General features: G+C 32.8%; 1 protein-coding gene across 1 annotated transcript in view; it reads left to right on the top strand.

Annotated features, from left to right (window-relative positions):
* LOC111000083 (discoidin domain-containing receptor 2-like) overlaps positions 1-15756 on the top strand; it is a 123003-nt gene that overhangs the window by 44197 nt on the left and 63050 nt on the right. The window contains exon 2 of the mRNA XM_022269425.2: positions 14278-14547. Within this exon, the coding sequence (XP_022125117.2) occupies positions 14283-14547 (265 nt within the window). The 5' untranslated portion in view covers positions 14278-14282. The remainder of the gene's footprint in view (positions 1-14277; positions 14548-15756) is intronic.

Here is a 15756-nt window from a genome sequence, read left to right on the forward strand (position 1 = left end):
TAAAACTTGCCTCCGTTCTAGAAATAGTCACCATTCCATTACGAGTTGACATTCAACTGTGTACGGTTGGACCAAAAGCATTCAACTTATTTAGATGGAATGATAATCTAGCTTGTGTGACACGCGATATAAAAATGCGGTCATGGACTAAAGGCGTGCATATAACAAACAATTACATGTAACACTATTTCACTATTTATTTATGAACTTGCACTAAAATGCAAACATTACATTTACGAAGAGTATACAAAGATATTAAAAAAAAAAAACAATTAATTATAAAAACTAAACGAAAATCGATGGTAAGTGTGAGTTGAGCAACCTAGACATCGGTAACCAAACCGCGTTTGGAAAGGAGGGAATGATGGAATGGAATGGCCTAGGGTATCTAGAGTGTTCATGAAATTTAAATTTACTCGATACACCTTAATTTAACACTAGACATATACTTACTAAAACAAAACATAACACAAACACATTTGAATTCAACTTTTTTAAATATATTTAATAATCTGGAATCAATTACATTATTCAGTTTCACTAATCACCATCGAACCTAGGATTTTGTTTCGTTTTACATTGGCATTACAATAAAATCTTACATCGAGAAACATACAAAAGAAAATTTAATTAAAAACTCATTGCACACCCTTTTAAGAGGAAAATACGTTCGTTAAAGGAAGAAGAAAATCATGGATTAAATAACTATCCTACCGGCTAACCTAACGGCTACTGGATAAATGACAAATATCCGTATTTAGTGTACTAATATTAAGCTCGCAAGTGCGTTGCCGACCTTTTAATAATTGGTCCGCTCTTTTCTTGATGGATCCTAATTGTTTCCGAAATACTTCGGTGAGAGCTGGTTCCAAGTGGTGGTGCGCGGCGAAAACACGTTCAGTTGTGGTACGTCAGAATTTAAGGAGGATAAGGTATCTTGCATTCTGCCTTAACGTCCGATGATTAAAAACTCACTCTCCATGGTCACTGTGGTAGAGGATGTAGACATTCTCCACATCTTTACGCAATGCCAAGTGATCAAGCCATTATAAATGATTAATAATAATAAATAGACATCTCGACATGGTTTAAATATTTGCACCATAGATTAATATTATATTATTATCATCTACTAAGTGTTATTATATTCTTTTTTGCGTCCAAGGCGCAAACTAGCTGCTGTGGTCTCTGGCAGAATGACTATTCTGTGGAACATTCTGTGAAAATAATATTAAAACCACATACTTTGATTCATTTATTATTAAGAATTCACCCCCAAAATGTCAGCTTAACGTGTATTTCTAATCCCACTAAACACATTTTGCACCGTGATTTTCATTCCACATAATCTTATGAAGCTTATTTCCGAACCCTAGATTTCGGTACGAAAGGTATTACATTTATGGGAAGGTAGACGTTCGGTGGGAAAATTATTAACAAATTCTCTCACCGTAATACTCTCAGGTACTTACCATACTTTTAGGTATACGCAGGATAACCGGTTTATAGAGGTCTTTGTCCGAAATCAATTAAATTCCTCCAACATTGTCTGACATGACATACATAGAGATATTTGTGTATATAAGTTATCAACTACATTTACTTTTTCTCTTATATGAGAGCGGAATAAATATGAATCTGTAACAGTATGTATAGGTAAAATCAAAACTTCCATTTTTGAAAACACAGACCGTTAAGAACATTTTAGGTCTCGGACTCAGATTACTGTTTTGTGTACCTTCTATGCCTGATACACACTTTCAACTTTTAGGGTCAGTTTCCTCAAGATGATTTCCTTTACCGTACGCGTAAAATACGCACAGAAAGTCCATCTGCATCCAGTCGGGAATCGAACCTACGACTACTCAGGCACGCTAAAACCACTAAGACTGCTGTTAGTTCAGATAATTAAGTCGTTTGCTTTCTTATGTGAGCATACAAAGAAATAATAATGAAATGGCGATATTTTTCTTTGTTTGATGAGACGTTTCTTCTCACCCTCGGAATAAAAAGAAGATCTAAAATATAACAAAAATTTAACGTATGCCCTTTCCATCAACCCTAAAATATGTAAACAAGAAGTTTATATTTCTGAACGCGCAGAGGATTCTTGTGGATTGAATAACCCATTTCCAATATCCCCTAATCCTTATTTACTGCTGAGTAGGGCTGTCGCTAGAAATCTCAGCTTAGCGCATTTCCAGGTGCATATTTAATAAAATGGATTGAACATTTTCGTGGTATGAGACATTATCTTATTACAAGGTTCTACTGTTTCACCCACATTCATTTAAACAGAAATGCATATTATAGATGCGCACGTTGTTAAACTGAAATTTCTGAAAGTAATTCAAATTCAAAAATCATTTATTCATGTAGGTAACACAATGTACACTTATGAACATCAAAAAAATACAATAAATGCTACTAATTTTACATTAAATGCCAGTTTTCAAATCAAGGGCGTAGAACGGAAGTGAAAAATTGGCAATAAACTCTCCGCCACTAATTCATTCGTCATTTTTATTTTGCGTATCTATAACATACATTGGAAACATAACGCCATGGGAAATTTTATTCCATTAATACATATACAAAATTTTCAAACTTAGTAGCCAGGAGTTAATTAAACGATTAGATAAAGTTTAACTTCTATGTTACTTTCTTTGATATATGTACTTTTGCTTTAAAATAAAATACTAAACTTAGAGACGATTTCAAACAATTATAACTTTTGTGTGATACTCTGCTTTTTTAATGTAGATGGTGTTAATATACCGTTTATATTTAAAACATTTGCTTACCAGAAAATTCAGTAGAAATAACTCTTTAAAGTTGAAAGCCTGATATTGCATGACAATTCATAATAGTGAATGATTAATGTAACAAATTGTGAATTGTTGGACTCAGCAGTCACGATATTTTCCTTCAAGACGACAAAGAAAGAAAAATGTGTTAGTCGCACGCTTAACACACAAGCACCGTTACACAATAGCTTCCAAAAGATCATATGACGGACAAACCGCCCATTGACGTTAAATTCAATTCGCGTATTGTCCATTCTGACATCCCTAAGTTGGTGGAGCTGCGGTCACGATTTTCGTGAATGCTCGCAGCAAAATTCTTTTCAACCTGTCTCCATAAGCTTTCCCGAATAATCGCTTACTATGAAAAGACGAATAAGCATACTCGCTCAATATACCGAAACATATTCTATTACATTACTATTATTTGTTTTTAAGTTACTTGGTATTTTGTAAATTCCAGAAGCTATTTGGTCTATAAATATTGTTTTCGATCGGCTCTAAAATAAGGCCTTTTGTATTAGACATGACTCGTCGAGAATAATGTCATCATTATTATACCACCAATTATAAATATTGATAAATGTTTTTGAAACCCAAATTCAGATCTCATACTTTAAGGCTAAAATTATTTTTATTGAAAAATGTTTGTATCCGTTTCTAATTTGTACCACATTTATAGGCTTTTATCAGGGAATCTCATCAAGCACGAAAGCATCAGTACTGGCTTATGATATTTTTAATATATGCAAATCGCTGTTTGGTCTGGTCACGAAACAGCGTTATCAAAATTATTAAATCAATCCACGGTTAGGCGAAATTAAATTCTGCCAATTAATTATTTTATTATTGAAATTGAGTTAGAGATATTGGTGTCGCTTTGGAGTAGCATACGTCAGAATGTAAAACGTAAGAGGAAACAACGACGCGTTCCGTTTGATTGTGATTGGTCAACACAATATTACGTCCGTTTGTGCAATCACTATCAAATGCACGATTTCGTGTAAGTCTTCAAAGGAGCCGGGTGTTGAGTTTACTTTATTTATTTATTTATTCAACCATTTTTTCCCTCACAGGAACACAAATATACAAAATAGTATTCAGATTGTATGTCACTCAATTTCCATAAAATGATCTAATGTTTATCGAGCGATTTTATCACAATTGCACCAAGTATTGTCGTCGGAGAATACCTTTTTTCTCGACAACAAAATTGCATAACGTAGCGAAATAGACAATGTTTTCAATGGAATATAAAATTTCCTACAAATGGAAAGAAATATTTTTCAAACAAGAATGATTGTGATTAGTTAAGTAGTAATAGATTATAAATTACTTTTTAACTATAATATAACTTCCTTAGGTCTGGATATCGGATGGGTAGCTTTAGATTCATTACGGTGTTAGGACGTAAGCCTTCATCAGTGGTTCACATATTCAGTATTAATTTAATATTCAGTAAGACACTTAAGAAACGTACTTCCTTATATTTCGATATTCATATGGGTACTGACTGACATGCCGTCGCCGGGGTTACCTGGCCACGCCTGGCCCGCGACAGACGCGAGTGGAACCGAATGGAGGAGGCCTATGTTCCAAAGGTGGACAAAACAAAACTTAACTAAATGATAAAACATCCTTTGCTATTGTGATTGGATCATCCGGATCCGTTAGTACGTGTAATGTAAACTTAAGCCTAAGTTTTTTTGGAGATAAAGGCTATTATTATTATTATTATGGCTACCGATCTTTTCAAAATGGAATATTCATTTAGCATCTAGCGAAAGTTAAATTCAATACAATTTGTCAAAGTGACAGAGGCTGATTGCTATTTTAGTAGGTGAGCTAAGTAGGCTTTAAGTTGCTAAAAAGTTGAACAATGACAAGTCAAACGTAGACAAGAAACAAGGTGTTTGAAGTAATCGATGATCACTTGAACGACAGATGTTACAAACGGGCAACCATAAATCTCCCCCTCTTTAGGGGACCACCCACTGAATTGTTATTCACGTACCATTACTTACCTCAATTTTTTAGCCAAGATACCTGAAAGAAACCCTTTCACTTATTGTGTCTCGTCACTGAATAAGTATACTTACGTCAAATTAAATTTACTTCGATTTCTCGTCATACTTACAGACTCATAATTTATCGAGTTATTATTTAGATATTGCTCTATTTATTTTTCTTTTATAAAAAATTGGGGTCCTAGTATATGTATACTTTTGAGTTTAAGTATGGTATTTAGACTTGCTAGGTATGACACCCGCGTGTCAAAGGCAACGTTTTTGACAAACAAACAAACAAAAATGATTTATTCATATAGGTGACATAATTTACACTTATGAAGGTCAAAAAAAATATACATTAAATTAAATGATTCTAATTTTACATTTATCGTACGGGTTTTATGCTTAGCGCTTAGTTAAACCCTGTCTCTTAGACCCGTATTCTACCAATCTAGTTTCATGATATGAAACCCATGTTTTCCGTATGAAGTTTGACGTATCTGACTTTAGACACGAATTACAATATGTGCATAAGTCAAAGATGTGCCGGTCTTCTCACGATGCTATCTGCACAAAGTGTGAGTTTTACGCTAGATATACCCAGCTTAAAGTTAATTAAATTATAAGATGGAGTATTGGGATACAAATTCAAGAAACTCCGCATGCACTTAAAAACTTGTTCAATGTTTTCTGTTTACATGAAATTTCGCAACGCGCCCGATTGCACCAAGCAAAACTTTTACAAGCAAACGTTGATATATTTCATCATTTTAGATTCTCGCATCTGAATCACTTTAAGTTTGAACTAACCGTAAAATTTCATATGGAAATTCAAATAATATTTTTAAATAATAAAATTACAATGTAAAACTGTACTAACTTTAGATTAAGCTATTCCGGAAGTCATAATAAATAACTTAACTTATTATATTGAGAAAATTAATATGATATCAGCCTATTTTTATATGGCTTATAAAAATAGGGTTATTCAAGAAAAGAGCGTACCAATTCTTGAAAGGCCGGCAACGCACACGCGAGGCCTCTGGCATTCAGAGTGTCCGTGGGCGGCGGTATCACCTAACATCAGATGAGCCTCCTGCCCGTTTGCCCACTGTTCTATAAAAAAATATGGCTGATTGGGTGGATTTATATAATTCATCAATCTAAATATACCACTTTCTCTGCAAAGGTATCTACAATTTATTTATAATTTATTTTTCAGTGTTAAAAATATATGTTATTGTAAATTTACGAATTTCAAACCTACTAAGAGCTAAGGAAAATTATGTTACCATTTTTGACATTACTTACTTATAAGATATTTTAGCTTTAGACTGAATAACTGAAACATTTGATGTTACCTAATACATTTAACTTTACTTTGTCATGACTCTGGCAGCTTTCCTAGCTAATTACGGAGCACTCACTAAACTTTTAGGAATTATGAATTGCGTTATAAAAGTAGTAGCTTTCTATCCTGGGACTAGAAGATTATACGTAAAATAAAAGCTTTTAGTAACGATCGCAGAAAAAGACATGTTTTTAATTCTTGTATTAAAGTATACACTGTGCCATACACGAATAATACAAAAATCGTAACATATTATCAAAACTAATATTGTGACAGAGCAGCCGACTCTATTATTTAAATACACAGTAACAGTAAAAAAATAAAACTTCTGGTCCATATAATATTTCGATTGAATATTGAAAGAATTTTCTCTTCTCTTTTTTCACTTATTATTCTCCATGTACAGAAACATAAAGTGCAAAGTTCAACTAAGCCGAACGCTACTGATGTTAATTGCACAACGGCTTAGCCAAGTTTCAGTTTATTTTTTGAAAACACTCAGTACGGGAGTTTCGCACTTGCAGTATAGAACCAGAATGTACGGCGTACAAAGGACTTAGATCACCTTTTTATTTAACGATTTCTACGTGTATTTCATACTGGAAGTCTTTTACACAAATTGATCACTGAGGTATTACAAAATTTTCACTACTTTGGCAATCATCGATTGCCAGCTAATCTAGTGTCACTTTGTTTATTGTTACATCTGACACAGTATTTATAATAATCTTAACCTATATAATATTATTAATAATAATTAGGTTTAGAGTAATGGAAATTCATAAATGAAAAATAAATTCAAAAAGTTAGTCCTTGTGTGGCAGTGTAGTGTGTATTACGATACTTCTTCGCTGAGCAAGAAAAGTACCGGCTCTGGGGTCAGTGTTACTATGGCTACAAGGTGCTAACTTAAATCTTTAATATGCTGTGCACTGTGCACTTGAAACTTTCGCGTTGGCCTCTCTTATCTATAGACAGGTTTTTTTTTACAAAATAAATTTGATAAGATTGTATTTTATACTTCGGACCACAGTTAAGAGTTTATTGCTTTGTAGCCAGTAACGAGTTTTTAAATACTAAAAGTAATAAATAAAATATCTCTGCCCAATGCCTGAACTGATAGTTAAACTATTAGATATGATGAGCAAAAATAGTTGTTTATATGTAAAGTGTGTTGCGTGCCTCTTAAAAGCATTATGAAACATTGCGACCGTAATCACATCTCCATTGCCAAAAAAAATATTAACAAATGTTTAAAACCATATTAACTGGAAACCAAATTAAATTCATGAAATAGGTGTGAGGTCAACAGCAAAAAATAAAACTGGCGAAATAAATAAACAGCGATATTTTACTTTTCCCATTTTGAAAGAGTGCATTAAACACCGACACACCTGCACCTCTGAAATGTTGGATAAGTTAAAAACCATGTACGACGCGTTCCAGCTCCCATGTGGACGCCCGTCGAGAAAAATGGGACTGCAAAATAAGGAAAGGCTTCCTCCTATTCGTATACTACATTCGATATTCATTCTAACTTTAATGTTATTATGAATATAGCTTATTTAGATGTAATTCTGTAAGTAATATACGAATTTTATTCTTAAATGCTACCTTTAATATGTTAGCTAATAATGACTATTATTATACTACTTTTCATTTCGTGTTTAGTTATTTTTTTGTTGTTTCTTGTTTAATTTTCAACCTTGCTAGCTTGCTTATGTTCTAATATAATTGATATTAAGTGTGCTTCTATGACTGTATGGATAGGTACATGTTGTTTTAGAACTTATACATAAATAATTCAATGAGCAGTGTAGGCCTACTGGCTTTAAAATCGTTTAGTCGTAGTTTCGATACCCAGCCGTACGCCAATGGACTTTCTGCCTATGAACACATTTAGCACTTCCTTGTATAGTGAAGGAATACATCGTGAGGAAACCGACATGCCTTAGACCCAAAAAGTCAAGGTGTGTGGCAGGAACCTACTTATTGTTGAATTCTGAGTCCCAGAACTAAAAGTTTGGAGCGTTTTTGGTGTATATTAATAACTATCAATTCCTTAGTGTCAAATGCGTGTGAGATTGTAATCGTACTCAGAATTTAGCATCGTAATCTAAAAATATGATATTTAAAAACAATCCCAGATTTATATACAATATAAATACATACATTACATATAAATTATATATTTTGAAGGGTTTCTTAAAATTTCCTGAGCAGATTGCTTTACGTAATTTCGAGAGGCGTATTACCGAATGATTACCGTAACAGATTTTCAGATGAGGTAACATACAATTTCTTTATTCAATCGAATCTAATCAGTTCACGTTGTCACGACATGTTGCGTCGATGCCATTCCGTTGTCGGCAGATAAAATTAGGTTACCTCAGGAGTCCGTTGTAAAATTCCAGAACCGCGATTCAATCTTTGGGATAATTCTTGGGAATTCGACGTAGAATTGACGTTTTACATTTGGTTTCATGAATATCGTGTATAACACAATTTTTTATAGACGAGATTTGCAAAGGTTGCGTCCCTGAAAACCTTCAAGGCAAAAACAGAAGTTGCTTGAAACGTTTATTTATTTAGTAATCATACAGCTAACATAAATTATATATAATTACAAACAAATACACTGAAAATATAGCCAAAGATGGAATACACCTTTATATAGAATATATTTTTAATTACATAACAAAATAAATATTATATAAGTAATATTAAGTACTATTTTTGTAGTGACTAACTACTACAACCGAGTTTTGCGTTTCAATTTGTGTTATTCAACAAAACTATATACACAAGAATGTTACGCCGTTATATGAAACATAAATTAATCGCAATGCTTAAGTAAATAACAGAATACATAAAAATATATCTAATAACTAACCTTAAAATTTAATTATTAAAAAATATTATTAAAAGGAGTCCCTTTAGGCAAGGTTCCGAAGATACTAGCAGCGTTCCCCCTTTGAATAGTTAGACTAATATATATATCTTAGAGTTTTTATTATTGAGTATTAGCTCTAGTATTGCGAGTCTCAAACCTAGGGTCTTGAGTAAGAAACCCTGTAACTACCTCCAAACACCATTTATCTTTTGTACGCCCAATAAAAATTATTATAGAAGAGACGTCAAAAAACAGTGAGTATTCAGTATACAATTCTAATGATTCTACAACCAATACATCCACAAATTAAAATTTAGGTCCAAAATAAAATGCATTATTAATACCTAAATTTAAACACATCTGCTAAAGCGCGCCTAACTTCTTGTCAACATTATTTATTAAACTTTGTCTTGGTTTTAGAAACCACATGAGACAAAAGTTTGAACAATAGCCTTTAATTATTACACAATCCCTTTCAGAGGCCCCTAACAACCCTTGAAACGGTGGAATTTGTTTTAACCAAACATCAGAATGAATTAACGTGGACGAATGATAAATATTAAAAAATTATGACTTTAAATTCCTGTGGTACTTTTAACTAACTTTTTTTTATTAAAACCCTTCCTCGAATGATGAAACTCAGTCTCTAAGTAAATGAATTCTAATAATAGCATAATTTTTAACAAGTGAACAATGATAAATTTTGTGTTCTATGTGAACAGTTCAACAACTGCAAATATAAAATAAATATTCTGTGGTACAGGGTGGTTCGCGTCCCGTTCATACATTAGGTTAAGACGAATAAAGCTCACATATAATAGACTTTTACCAGTCATCTTTTTCTTTTAAGAACAGGGGCACACAGGTGTGAATGCGAAATGATTCCAAGTTGTAAAATCATCTACTTATAATAAAATCTACGTTATAAGGAAAACGAAAACATTATCTTTTGTGATGTAGTTAAACTTAAGAACTAATGCTTAAATCATTTTAATCTAAACCCGTTTAATGTTACACAAAAAATGGTACTTTCACCAGTTTTTATATCAATCAAGGGAACACTTGGTCAAAGGCTTTCAATAAAATAATAAAGTAAATTTTAATTAGTCGTGAAGCTGTTTATCCCCTGTAAATGGGTTTCAGGTAACAAAGGGACGCGAAATGAAAACAAACAGTATCGAAATTAATTTTCCTCACATTAAACGACAGATCAGCTTTTGAAGTCCCCCTTCGCTTAATTACCCCAGTTTCTCGATGAGGTGAAAGCGCCTTGAAACATTTTTCGGTCCCGGCAGGGGTCATTGATCCCCGTTGACTACAATAAAGGTACACATATTTTAAATTAACTACAGATTCAGATATTTCATATAACGTTAGTCATCATTCTAAGGAAAATAAAGTTGAAATTTTCGTTTTATACTAGATTTGTAGATGAAATAATGTAATAGAACGAATCGATGTTTTTAAATCGCATATGCAAAGTGTGTGAATGTAACAGGAGACGAAGTAATTTTCAATATTCTGAATGGTAGCCACCATCAAGAAAACGAAATAGTATCACACTACGACCGAGTTAAAGCTGATTTCATTAATTATTCTTGTATCTTATCTACTAACTACGTTTAAAAGTTTAGTTGGTGAAGAAAATTGAGATATATCACCCATTTACAGTTAATAGCTTTGTTAAGTAACCTTTATCAATGAATTAACTGGGAACTATCTGAACCAGCCGCCCAGTGTAAAGCAATTCGACTGAGGCGTACCAATTCTTAAAAGGCTGGCAACGCACTCGCGATCTTTGGCATTGAGACTGTCCGTGGTCGGCGGTGACTTAACATCAGATGACACTCCTGCTTGCCCCCTATTCTATAAAAGAAGAGTTTTCTTAAGTGAAATATTTATTTTATGTTAAAGGCATAAAGTGTAACATAATATATAAACATTTACAAGACCTAATAACAATCCTAAAATCTAAATATAGAATTTATATTCGTTCCGTACATCAAAATGTTTTAATAACAATAGTTCATCCGTCTTATATAACGATTGAAGTAATACCGTTGGAAAGTTATGAACAAAATATAATAAACAAACTTATTGCAAACGCTACCACGCTCATGTTCAAAATTAAAATTCTTCATTTTTACGAGCTCTGAGTAAATTCCAGCTTCAGGTTTTTAATATATTTCGCAACACTTTCTGATGATACTGCGTTATAGAGATTTTATTGGTATGATATTTTTGTTTTAGGCATTTTTTACTTTTTGTTCTTTATTTCAATGTATTACATTTGAAAAGTCAGATATCGTAATATCAATATAGATAATGTATTGAACGTATTCCGCATTTAGCAAATATGTTTCAAGCAAAATTCCTTTAGTATTATAAAAGGTATGCATCGAAAACAAAACTCATATATTGTATTGAACCTAGGTTATGACCCCAAGTCGTGTAGTGCCACCAAAGTCACCATTTGCATTTTATTACCCAATTTTTGGCCGCAGCATGCCTATTTTTATGGTAAACTTATTCAAATGCACGACGGCATCATAAATTGGAAGGGGTTGTCTTGCTTTAAGGTGGAACGCGAGCTTTTAAGCCATCTGGGTTCACCTGAGTACATCGCTTCGCTATAGCGCTATTTTTATTATCTATTTTATAAATGTAAATGAAAACTTAATGTAATTAAAACGAGGACTTTGCATATCAATTAAAATCTACTCGGCTTCGGACGAATATTTTTTTTTACATTATGCATATACAATCTACATTAAAATTAATTGAAGCCTATGTTTCTTAGAAAGATGTTAATGTAGCATTCTAATGGCATAAAAAATTAAAAATTGTTCCACAAAAATACAAATCTTTCGTTTTATATTATTTTGACAGCGATTGCGATTCGTTGATTTTCACAACTTATCAGTTCTATATAATTTCAACTTCTATTTAATAGAGTAACTTCATTCAAAGTATATTTCTTAACAATTTATTAAATTCAGGACCCCGACAGGTTGTTTATCTAAAAGCGTTTTTGTGTTATAAACAAAGTTTTGAAGGAATTATTTCGAGGGAAACGTCAATCGCTCCAAATTGTTTGACATGGGACGGCCGCAACAAGCGCTCTGAAAACCGCCTTCAGCATTCTGTACATTCAGTTTTGATTAAATATTTTTAAAACAACGTATTCCTTTGAACATTTTGCGTCCCTTAAAAAAAAGCAGTTTTACTTTTGTTTATTAACAGTCATAAATCATGTAAGAGACCGGTTTCCTGAACTTTAAACTCCTTGTATTAGGTTATGCCGTTTTGAAAGCTGTTCGCTTCTCTGTCTTTGTTTTAACATTCTCTAGTTGTAAAGGTCTTCGTCACCTTTAAATGACCTTGATCTGTCCAAAAAGTCTTTGTCTTGACCCAAGATTTTGTCTTGGGTCAATTTACAATCCTCTTCGTACACTTCTTTCCACATTTTAAGAGCATTTATTTTTTATTTATTATTTATTTCTATTATGCATTGCCCAGGGTTTAATTTAGGTTTTACTGTATAGGTAAAGTAAAGGTAAGGTAGGTAATACACAAATAAACCATTCTCTTTTTGGTTATTATGAAAATATTTGTGATCCCAATGATCCTTTTAGGCATGCAACAAGGGTGGTCTAATTTTAGGGCTTCTTATTCGTACGTTTATTTATTCGTACGTTCATAAGTGATACCAATTTATATAAAGTTATATACCTATGTGTCTTCTTCCAGCTCCGAAGTTAAGTCAAGAATTAGTTTTTCGGAACCTTTTAGAAAATTAAACCGGGTTAGCAAGTAATTACTTCTCGTTAGTGCGCCAAATTAAAATCGACGTTTAGAAGGTGGTAAATAAATTCATAGATATCTCGAGGGAGGGAGTTTAAAAGCCTCCCCATGATCCCCGTTCCGTTTGTGATTACAGCACTTGCTACTTCTCACCTTTAATGTGACATTGTTTAAATACATTAACTATTTATATATTTCCTTAGTTTCTACTACAATTAGACTAGCTCTAATGTTAGATATTTCATGCATATTGAAAAGTTACATAAATTACTTTTAAAAGAGAGAACAAAGAGAAAAGATTTTAAAAATAAAATCTTTATTGTATTCACAAAAAACGCTTGGATTAGTTTTATCCATTTCAAATATACGACTGAACTTTATCGCACAATTACAATATGCCTGAAATGTATCTGTTGGAGGCTTCGTAATGGAGGCTGGGTGTAATAATAACTTTGACAGTTATAACCTCCACAATGCTTAGTTTGCTAGGGCTCGCCGAAACTTTGACACTTCCGTTTATACGCGATACATTATGCTACTGAATCTTTTAATAGCTATTTGCAATTTATCTCTCACCTACCTCAGTTTTGACATATCATACCTACGTAACATATAAATACTAGCAGACTCGGCCAAGCGTTGCTTTGGCTAAGGTTTTTGTTATATTACATAGTAGTAACCTATTCGATTTGCAATAAAATAAAATTGTAACAATAATAATTAAAAATTTAAGCTATCCTATCACTTAAGTTGAACCAGACTGCTCACGGTGTGCCAATTTAATTTAAAATCGGTTAAGTAGTTTAGGAGCCCATCGCGAACAGTCATCGTGACAGGAGATTTATATATATTAAGAGAATATGATACATCACGAATGATATTATTTATTTATTAATAAGTGATCTCTTCCAGGCAAACGAAGTAAGAAAAATAAATACTAAGATTGCAATTTACTTATATTAATATACTCAAATACAACTTTAACGGACCAGATCGATTCTTAAAGGTTTTACAATTAAAAAAAATCCCAACGTTCTACAAACTCGGTTTTATTAGTCTGTATGGTGTATCACTAGAATATTAATATATTTCAAGTGGTATAAAATTAGACCTTTTCAGATGCCTAATTTAAATGCAAGTCACTCCTTTGACATGTTAGACTACTCGAGTTTATATTACGCGCTTTGAACATAACATTATGTGCCATAAAGTGATCCAACTACACTATAATTTAGTATTTTGCTGAGAGTTGTAAGTTAGGAAATGCCAACTGGCACTATTTATATGTATAATGTTCAGTTAGAATGCAATCCCGAAAAATCTTAAACAGTCGCTGACACTCATGTTTTAAGTTTCTTCTTAAAAGACTAGGTCTTGCGTCTTGACAAGCAAATAATTTAAACATTTCCTTTACAGGCAAAATGTGGCGAATAGCGCCACTAGTGATACGGCTCCTGGCTGTGTCACTGGTGGCGCTGGTGCTCGCCGACCCCGGCCCAGGCGGGACCGGCCTGGTATCCCGTAAACCGGATAGACCCGAGCGTCCGGTACGGGCCACTGGACCCCCTCGCCGCCAGGGACGAAAGAAGAAACGCACTACCACTACAACCACTGTGGAACCGGATGAGGAAGATGAGCATACCACAATTCCAACTACCACTATAGATCCTCGGCTCTTCGATCACAGTAAGTTAAATTTCAGTCATGATTTGAATTTGAATGTGTTATGTCGCACCTACTATAGATTGTTTTAATGGTAACTAATAATGTATGACGTGATCACCGAATAGGATTTTTATTGGATTTATTGTTACTAGTAATAATATCTCAAAACATGTGAACAATAAATAATTTATTATTCACAAGTTATGAGATTAGATACTAATTATTAGTAAGTGTAGGACTATCATGCATTGTCACAGGACAAAGGACATGTGTATGTGTTGAGATTATAGTATTAGTTAACTATTAAGACTATAGAGACTCAACATTAAAAAGCAATCCATATAATTATAAAAAAATAATAATATATCCATATAATTATAAAAAAATTTACAAAATATATTTCGAACGAGTATAACGTGTGTAATTGTAAACACACCACACATATTTTCAGACCTGACCTATTTGAACACATCAATACACGAATGAAACAAAATTGTTATGTCGAAAAGCCTGTTAAAATAGTTATTTTTTTATTTATCTTCTGTTTTAATAGTATTAAGCACACTAACCATAGCGTAAAAATATGATGGAAACTATTTTTATTTAATAGCAAGTAAAAGCCGTCCCTGGTCGAAAATATCAAAAAAGTGTAGTAAGTATATATTAAATAGATAGTTAAACTACAACTAACAGTATCAATCAATCAATAAAAATTTATTTATTCAATTAAGATGCGACTTAGGGCATGCTTATGAACGTCAAAATCGTTTACAAAATTCGCGAAAGAGCAAAACTACGCCATCCGTTCGCAAAACTACCAGGAGGCCTTGTTCTGTATTTTTCCATATTGTCAAATATAATATTCTTGGTGATACTTCTTTTTGATTTAATATTTGATTGATTGAAGTAGCTCCAAGTTGCATTCCGCTTTAGTAACAATATAAAGTTAAAGGCACCTGCTCGTTTGTGGGAAGGTTTATTCGTACTGTATTTAGAAGATAGTTCGCGAGTTATTATTGGTTTTCGATAAGATGGGATTGTTTCGTTAACTATTCATCAGATATCAAGGCAAAATACCTTAAGGTCTTGCCAGGGATGAGATTAAATATTCTAACTGAACATTATATAAATACCTTGAAACTTGTACATAATATTAAAGTGGTAAAGTCCTATCAACATGGGCAACGACATGGCAACATGGGCTAGTTTATGTCTTTTTTATTAAATTTA

Source organism: Pieris rapae, chromosome Z (genome assembly GCF_905147795.1).
Source record: "Pieris rapae chromosome Z, ilPieRapa1.1, whole genome shotgun sequence".
In the NCBI taxonomy this organism is placed as follows: domain Eukaryota; kingdom Metazoa; phylum Arthropoda; class Insecta; order Lepidoptera; family Pieridae; genus Pieris; species Pieris rapae.